General features: G+C 51.1%; 1 protein-coding gene across 1 annotated transcript; it reads right to left on the reverse strand.

Annotated features, from left to right (window-relative positions):
* Nucleotides 1-4156: 4156 nt before the first annotated feature.
* Nucleotides 4157-8924, reverse strand: LOC147911718 (mastermind-like domain-containing protein 1). Its single transcript, XM_087427456.1, has 2 exons — nucleotides 7225-8924; nucleotides 4157-4183 (listed from the first exon to the last, which is right to left on the reverse strand). Exons 1-2 carry the CDS (start codon nucleotides 8872-8874, stop codon nucleotides 4157-4159), a joined length of 1677 nt encoding a protein of 558 aa, XP_087283582.1. The 5' UTR covers nucleotides 8875-8924.
* Nucleotides 8925-9319: the final 395 nt, after the last annotated feature.

Below are 9319 nucleotides of genomic sequence, written 5' to 3' on the forward strand. Positions count from 1 at the left end.
ATTTTAAATTTCCACTTTTTGAAAAAGGAACATAGCTTTGAGGTGGAGGATCATTAATGGTTCTCAGAAACCCAAAAAGAAACTGAAAAAACATCTGATTCTTGGTAACATTAGTACCAAGTTCTGAGTCTGCACTTCCCAAATTCAACAGCCTATGGAGTTTCGCTTCCTGGCAATGCAGAGAGGATAAAACAAATCTTGTTCAACACTGAGATACCGGTCCCTAAATTTTCAAAATGTATATTACACTGTGTCTAATTATATTTCCTCCCAAAGCAGCTAAAAAAAGTTTCCCCAAACTACATAGCTCTTTGTGGCCCAATTTAGAAGGAAAGGAAAAATTAAGCTTGTATGTACAATCATGCTTAGATACAAAATAAAGATACTTATTCAGGAAAATATTGTCATGTCTGGTAGAGAAGATGCGAGCAGGGCAAAGCCCAGGCTCTGACCCATGGGCTCTTTGAAACCTGACTTGTTGCCCCCCCTTCCTTAGTGCAGCCCAGAGCTTTCCCCAGAGGCCTGTGCTCTCGCATTTCAGCAGGACTAACTTTCGAAATGAAATCTGGGATGCTTCACGCCCGAATTAGTAAAAGACAAATGCAAAGAAACTTTTCTCATAACACAGGGAGCAGAGTTGCTCTCCCCCAACCCTTACCTGCAAAACAAGAGAAGAGTTCAGGGAAGCCAGTGAAAGGACTTGGAAGTCCAAGGTCACAGGCCCTTCCTTGACAGTATGTGATTTCCTTCTGGTTCCAGGGGGGGCAAGTATTTCAGCAAGCTAATGGTCACTTGCTTTTAAATGTTAATGAACAATTTGGAGACTAGGAGAAGGCTCACTCACCGCCATCTCTCCTGACTCTTTCTCCAGTGGAAAACGGAGCTGATGTAACTTTAACAAGAACAGATAATTCTCTTGGTCTAACTAACCTGGTTTTATCATTTTTGTTTTCTCTGGGAGGTCATGATGCGAATGTAAAGATTTTAATTTGCAGTGCTAATTGAGACAGCAGTAATTAAAGGTTCTGCTCTACTGAGCGGGTGAGTCCAGCCTGGGAAATTCAAATGAAAAGGAATCTTGAGTTTCTGCACAGGTTATTTTTGGAGGCTTTGGGGGTAGGAGTGAGCAGTGGAGAGAAGGGAGAGGAGAGAGGGGGAGGCTCAGTGTGGGTGCTCTGCATGCTGTGGCATCCATCTGGGGCCTGGTTTGAGCAAGGCTCCAAGAAAACAATGCAGACGAGAAACACCAATCTCCCAACACTGATGACCAAACAGAACCAGCACTCCTGGCAGCATTGGTGGTGGGCGGGTCAGCAAAGCTGGCCCTCACTCTCCCTCACATTCGCTCTGCCTATCAGCCCCTTAGCAGCAGGCCCTCTGGATCTAGAAACCGCAAGCAGCCCTCAGCCTCCTGCAAGCAGCAGAGTTGGGGCCAAGCTGGCTGCGGGCAGAATTGGGCTGCTCCTTACCCCGTGCTCTCTGCCCACCTCAAGTCGTCCTGGGGTCCATTTGTTACTCAGCATCCACGCAGGGATGGGGCAGCCCCCCTATGGCTCCTAGAACCTCTGCAGTCTGAGCCTGGAGGGAGGAGCAGCCAACATTCTCCCCTTCCCGCTGGCCAGGGGCACTCAGGAAGCTGTGGCCTGGCTCAGCTGCTCTGCTCCTTTCTGGGGTCACCAACCTGTGTCTGCCACTTGGTTTCTCCTCAGCCACCTGGCAAATGTTCCCCCTGACACCCTCCCTGGAGAGCACTCCCCTGCCCCTCCTCTCCAAGTCACCACCCACCCCTGGGAGCTGGAGAGGAACCTGAACACTGAGGCAGTCTAAACCCATTCCACTGAGTTACTGCTGCTCTGAGTTTCAGGAACTTTCTTGAAACAGTGGCAGCCAACATTGATGGAGGATTATTGTGTACCAGGCCCTGTGCTAAGCATTTTTACTTCATCTCATTTAATCCTCCCAGCAACTCCAGTAGGTAGGTATACTAGTACCTCCATTCTACAGATGGAGACCTGGAGAGGGTAAACAGCTTGCCAAATGAAAAAGTGGCAGAGCCGGGATTTGGACCCAAGTGATCCAAAGCCTGGGCTCTGTTGAACCCGGCCTCAAGCCCAGCCTTGGGGCCCACGCCCTGCCAAGGCCCGGTGTCCCCTGCCCTGTGCCATCTCCCTTCAGGCGCTGGGTGCTGGCAATGCTACACTTTGGAGGGCACAGTTTGCCAGGAACAAGAGGGACCCATGGGTGAGGGCAGCAAGAGGGCGTCCCTAAGGCCCCACTTCAGACTGAGCTGTCCAGATCCTCGAGGAGGGAAGAGAGCAAGTTCTGTGGTTCACCCACCATCCCCACAACTGCTGAGAGTTCACTGCTGCCTAGGTTCAGGAGATGCCAGGCTTATCATTAAAGGTAGAAAATGGAGCAAACCCAGGAGGGACCTAGTCCAGCCTTCTAAAAGGCAGGCTTGAGTCCCCTCTCCCACCCTCTCCAGATCTGCCCAAACAGTATCACGTGCCTCTTTGGTCTATATCTCCGCAGCTGCCCCCGTTTGCCCTGTGCCTGGCCCGCCTGGAGGATCATATTTCCGGCGTTTTTATTCTTATTCCAACTGGCTGGCCTCCAAATCCCTCCTCCCCTTGATGCTGCACTCCCAGCTTTTCAAAGGCACCTCCTGAGGGCTCGCGCTGCCTCTTGCTATCCCCATTCTTCCAGAGCGCAACTCCCAGCTCCTTGATGGGCCTGTTGTCATCTTTGAGTAAATGTAAGCTCCATTTGCCAGTGGCCGATGGTAAAATTGAAGTCCTAACCCTGATTTCTGCCAAACCCTAAGCTATCTCCAACAGTCTTCGGGGAGAAGGGGCTTTAAATTATGGAAACAAAATTCATTTTGCCTCACATTGATTAAAAACAGACAGTTGTCACCCAGCCTTGGGAGTAAGTTTGGGAATACAGTGAGGAGATTTGGGGTCATTAAAATCCAGCACACCAGGGCTGAGGGTCTTGACTCCAAAAAGAGTCCCTCCCTTAATAATTCCAGGTCCACATCCTTTATCTGTAATTTCAAGTCATAAAGCTCTGAAAGTCTGTTTTATATTTGTAAATTTGGTGCCAAAATTTATTGGGGAGCAAAACTTGACCTGGACTTAGTTAAATATTCATATTTATCAGCAAAAATACTAAAATGCTGGCCCAGACCCCACCGGACGGTTGTGTGATATTTGGTGTATGCAGCATATTACCCTTCTGAAGGCCCAAATGTTCCGAATTTGGAAACACATCTGACCCCAGGGGTTTCAGATCCAAGACGGGGAGCCTGTACCAGCCCTGACTGAGCACACTGTGTTCCAGGCAGGGTGCTAAGCAATTTCAATTTAGTGTCTCCTTTGTCTTCCAATGCCCTAAGAGATGGGGACAATTCCTTTCCCCAGGTGCAGCTGAGGCTTAGAGGGGTTAAGTGACATTGCTCCCAGCACATGGCCCAGTCAGTGTTGGTGCCCGGACTTGAACCCCAGTTCTGTCTGTCTCCAGTGCACTTGCTTAGACGGCTGCGCTGAAGTGCTGCCCTGATGCCAGATGGCATTTGTCTTTTACCTTCAGTGAAAGCAAATGGTCCACCGAAATTGGATCATTCACTTAACTAGTAGAGTGGAATTCCCCAAGCTGAGAAATATTAGTCTGCAAATAAGAATGAGCTCCTATAGACAGCTGGGTTTGGCATTTCTGCTTATTCAAGAGTTGGTTTCTCATCTTACATTTTGAAACTACTCCTTAAAAACACTAAGATCTGGATTAAAATGAATGCCGAGTCCTTCTATGGTAACCACTATCATCCATGGACGGGCAACGAGCTCATCAATGCCACATAGGAGGTAATGAGTGTTTTCTGAGGCTCAGCTTGGCCATCAGTAAAACATGCCAGGTTCACCCTGTTGGAAGCAAGAAGCAAGCAGGTACTTCCCCACCATTGGGGCTGCTGTCTGTCCTTCCACGGGTGACCCAGCTCTTGCCTCAAACACTCGCCATTTCCCTTCTTATTTTCTCTCCCCTGGAAGAGTGACTAGGGCTGAGCTCTTAGGCCTTCAAGGGGATGGGGAAAGGCCACGAGAAGGAAGAGCAGAGCTGTGGATGTGCCCAGCTTAGAGGCCTGCTCAGGGCATTTTGGCTAGAACACCACGGACACAACAGGGTGCTGGGGAGAGGGGTGGATTGAGAGTGACAGAGCTCCAGAAAGAACAAAGGGGAAACCCCAGCCAGCCAGGCAAAGATGGCTGTTTTCTCTTTTTCACCAGGACTGTGGTTGTCGAGGCAGGGCAGGGCCCAGAACAGGCAGAGCCCACAAGGCTAGGAGGCCCCACAGCTCCTGTCAATGTCATGGCAGGTATGGGAGCTGGAGAGAGTGCTGCTCATATGCTGTCTTGATACAGTGCCAGTTCTGAAAGCCACACCTCAGCTTCCAGAAAACAGATGTGGAGGCTCAGTCAGGGCCAGGAGTGAGAGTCACAGAGATAACAAACCTTCGATGGCGGGCCAGGCCCTGTTTGAAGTACTTTAGATGTACTAATGCATTTAATCCTCAAACAACCTATCATCACCCCCATTTTGTAGAAGAGGCAATAGTTAGGAGGTTAAGGCAGGAATGGAAGGCTCTGGAGGCAGCGGCCCATGTGTGAGGTTACAAGTGTGGGCTCATGAGTGTGGGCTCTGTAGCCGGACTCCCCACTTTGGCCCTGATTTGCTGTGTGACTGTGGGCAACACTGGCGACTTCTCTGTGCCTCAGTATTCACAGCTTTCAAGGGAATGATAACAGCCTCTACCTCTGAGGATTAAAATGGGGAAAGGCAGGTGAAGTACTGAGTTGCATGCCTGGCCTGTGGGCACTGGCCAGCGCTGGCTGGGAAGGCAGCCCTCGGTAGCAATAGCATCCCATCCGGGGAGCCCAGCCTCTTGCCTCTGCTGATGGAGATGGCCTGAGCCCTTCCTAGCCTCAGGGAGCTTGGCCGCTTGGTCTTTCTCCTGAACACTTTCTCCAAGCATACGTAGGTAATCGGTTGGGTATGATTTTCACCACCCCAATCGTTAAGAATTCTCCTTCTGAGCCAGCTGATCTGGCTCTCAGGCAACACAGTCATGCTACAAATGTACCCCACTGAAGAAAAAAACAACCAAAAGGGCTCACAATGTTAGACGGTGACACAGTTCCAGGCTGAGGATCTTGCCTGCTAGGGTGGAGCGCCAGCATCAGCACTGCTGCTCTCCCTGGCCACCCCCGTGTGAGCACTGCTGGCTGTGTGCTTCCATCAAAGGACCAACTCCCTGGTGTGGAGCACTCTGCTTGGTTATGCCTCATAAGACCTAGATGAAAAAGACATATTCTCCATCCTCCAGGGGCTGCCATGGTTACGCTCATCCAGGACCCTCAGAAAAGCACTTTCCGGCCATCTCCTTGGCTGCTCTACAGAAGAGGAAGGCAGAGTGGGAGATGGAAGCACCAAGGACAGCCAGGGAAAGGCTTCCTGGAGGGGATGGTGCCTGAGCCTTAGGAGCCCTAAGAGTGGGACAGAACAGGAAAGGTGGGAAGGGAAGTGCAGGCACAGGGAATGGCGGGAGTAAAAGCTGAGAACACAGAGAGGGCCAGGAACTGCAAGCACTTCAGGGTTCTAGAAATGAATTGCCAGGCAGGGCCCGATGGACCCTGAGTCTAAGGAGGCAGATGGAGCCAGGTTATGGGCCTCCAGCAACTTCTGAGCAAGAGTGAAACATGATCAGGTCTCTGCTACAGCAAGGTAATGCTTAGAGTAACGGATGGTTTGTTGGGGGGGAAACCATTTTAAGAGTCAACAGTATGAGTTTGGACAAAGAATCAAGAGGGCATGAACTTGGGGCGGGGTGAGAGCAATGGAAAGGAGGGACTATGACAGACAGTATTCTGGGTAGGCATACCTCTGGCATGGCCCCCAGGGATCCCTGCCTCCTGGTATTCACACCGTCATGCTTGTGTCTAATGAATAGAATATAGCAAAAATGATGGGATGTCACTTTCAAGACTAGGTTGTAAAGACTTCTGACTTGCTGGCACTCCCCCTGCCTCCCTTGCTGGCATGTTCTCTCTTGCTCACTTGGATGAAGCTGGCTGCCATGTTGTGAGATGCTCTATGAAGAGGCCCACATGGCAAGGAACCAAGGGAGGCCTCTGGCCAACAGCTCATGAGGAACTGAGGCTTCAGTCCAATAACCTGCAAGGAACTGCTTTCTGCCAACAAGCAGGGGAGGGAGCTTGGACGCAGCTCCTTCCCAGTTGAGGCTTGAGATGACTGCAGCCTTATGACAGATGCAGGGCCAAAAGACCCAGCTAAGCTGTGCCAGGATTCCTGACCCACAGAAACCGTGAGGTAATATAGGTGTGTGTTTGGGGCTAATTCGTTACGTGGCAGTACATAACTAACATAGGCAGGGATCAGGACAACGAAGAGTGGGGACTGTGAGAGACACCACTTGGAGAGTCAGCGGAATTCAGTGATTGATAAGACTGCAGGAGATGATGGAGAGGGAGAAGTCACAGTAACTCGGAGAAGAGTGCAGGCTCTCAAGCAAGACTGCCTGGCTTCAAGTTCCTGCTCTGCCCCTTGCTAACTGTGTGACTCTGGGCAAGTCATTTCAACTCTCTGAGCCTCAGGTTCTTCGTTTATAAAATGGAGATGGTAAGCCTTAATTACCTTACAAGTATCTGTCCTTTTCATTTAGGACTTGCCTCAGCATCCGGCACGGTGGTGAATGGTACGCTGGAACTGCTCAGCAGAAGTTTGCTGTGGCATTTCTAGAAGGCTCAGTGTGCAGCCTTATGCCAGCAGAGACAAGACTGAAACACTTCAGTGCAATTCCTTGCCTCCTATGAAGCCTTCACTAGCCCTGTATGAGGGAATATAGCCCAGGGCGGGGGAAAGCAGCTCTGTGTGACTCTGACTTGTCTCCCCTGCAGCACCTGGTGGGTGCGATTTTCCTCCCAGGGAAGTTAAGTGACCTACACAGACACTTAAACCATAACCTTGGCCTCATTAGTACTGTGTTTTGACCACACAGAATTAGCTGACTTAAATAGACTTTTCCAGAGTCAAGCCCAGTCTCACAGAGGGCTGTGGCCTGGATTTGCCTCCAAAGCCAATTATCAATAGCACGAGACACAGTTCTTATTTCCAAAACAAAAGACACAACCAGATAGGAGATTCTCTTACCTGTCTGGGCAGAGAAGGCATGGAATCCGAGGCTACTGATCGCGGAAAGCGCTGGGGCTGCTGCATCATCTGCTGCAGAAGGAACGAAGAGTGGTCAGGCTGCTGCTGCTGCAGCTGCAAGGTGGCAGTGGCAGTGGAGGACGCAGTGGCAGAAGAGGCCTGTGCTGGCGTCGGCTGTTGCAGGTAGTGGAGCAGGGAAGGCTGCCTAGAGGCGGCAGGCATGGAGGGCATCTTCTGTGGGCCCGGCTCAGAAACGAAATGTGACAAAGGCTTGGTGTTGCCAAAGGTAAACGGCTCTGGGGCTCCTGGGCTGGGGCTGGCTAGCCCCTGCTGCATGATCATGCTCAGGGTTTTGGGTGAGTTGGTGGTCACAGGCTTGAAGATGGCATTTGCTTGCTGCTGCTGCTGCTGTGGCTGCTGGCTAAGCGGGTTACTGGTGGGAGTGAGGCTCCGGATCAAGGAGCACTGTGGAGTGAAGGACTGCTGCGGCAAGCCTGGGCTGGAGAGCTTCTCTGGGCGGTAGGGTGGGGAGGGCCCCGGGTTGCTGGTAGGCAGAGCGGGCATCAGGTGTCCTTGAGGGTTTTTAATGGTAGAGGACACCAGGTTGGCAAGAATGGAGTTCTGCGGGCTGAACTGCGGCTGTTGATTGAGAGCTGGGCTGGGGAGCTTCTCAGGAGCATAGGGCATGGTGGGCCCAAGGGCAGCATTGCTGCTGGATGCCATGCTCGAGAGTAAGGCATTGGGAGAACCTTGGAGAGTGCTCCCCGGCAGGTTGCTGGATGACATGCAGGACACCATGAGGCTCTGAGGGCTGAATGGTGGTGGTGGATGTGGCGATGGCACTGGGCAGTAAGGTGGGGAGAGGCCTGTAGGAGGCAAGCCAGACCAACTGGGAGTGGGCCCTGGCTGCTTTGTAGCAGATCCCTGCTTGCTGGCTGCCAACACCTTCAGCTGGTGGGCATGATGCCACTGAGGCACCGGGAGTGGGGGCAAAGCGACAGGGAGCATCGCCTGCACCTGGTTCTTGGCCTGCGCTGTGGAGGAACTAGGTGAGACCAGCTGCTTACTGGTGGAGGGAATCGCATAGCTGATCCCTGCAGAGGAGGGCGGGATTTGAAGTGACACGCCAGTGACCTGGCTGCAACTAGAAGCAAACTCCTTGCTGGAACCAAGGCTCTCCAAGTGCGGCATCTGAACCGAAGGCTTGGGAGCTGTGCTGAAGCTTGCCTGAGAGTGATCCAAGACCAGTGGTTCTTCTGGCTTGCTCCCCAGTATCTTCTCAAGATCGAGCTCATTCGGAGAAGGTTCTTGAAGTTTTGTTAGCTCCTCCAGCAGATCTTGAAGTTCCTGGTCCACAGCAGGCATGCTGTTGGTTTTGTCATAGTAAGGAACAGTGGGCCCTTTCAGTCCCAATTCTGCAGTCGGTGGCACCACAAATGGCGAACCCATCACACTGCCGTTCATGGGGTTATTTTCGAGTAGTAACGAATGGCCAGCTACTCCCATAGCTGCAGGGCTAGGATTCATTGTTAACGGGGGAATCTGCAGCTCTGCACAGGGTGTGCTGGGGTGGGCACCCAGGCCCATAGAAAGGGTAACATCCTCAAGGCAAGGCCTCTTGATTTTATTAGGGTAACCCCCGTCAGCCATGCCCGGAAACTGGAAGTTGTCTCCTTCCTGTCTCCTCTTAATGGTTCCCTGTGGCTGAAAGAGGGAAGCGAGAGAGAGGAGTTTTTATAAAGGCTTGGCACATTAAAGCTAATGAACAGGAAACTTGCAAGATAAAACAGATCTCTCAATTTCAAGACTCACAGTTGTCAAAACTGTACAATACAGCCTATTTTTGGAACCATAATGCTTGTTTCTTTGTTACAGTGTTTCATTTAAACTGTCTTGTTACACTTCAAATAAGGCATTATACTGTCTGTATACTAAACGTGACAGAAAGTCACACAAAGGACATTCTTTGCCCTCTTAAAGGAGAGCTCAATGAAACTACACAGAAGCCTCTAAATGAACTGTGCTGCCAGGGCCAGGCATTTGAGAACAAACTAGAAGTAGCTAAGATATTTTCAATTCCTATCTATCTGCAGAT

Source organism: Ceratotherium simum, chromosome X (genome assembly GCF_057802395.1).
Source record: "Ceratotherium simum simum isolate JZ-2026a chromosome X, ASM5780239v1, whole genome shotgun sequence".
Taxonomy (NCBI): Eukaryota; Metazoa; Chordata; class Mammalia; order Perissodactyla; family Rhinocerotidae; genus Ceratotherium; species Ceratotherium simum.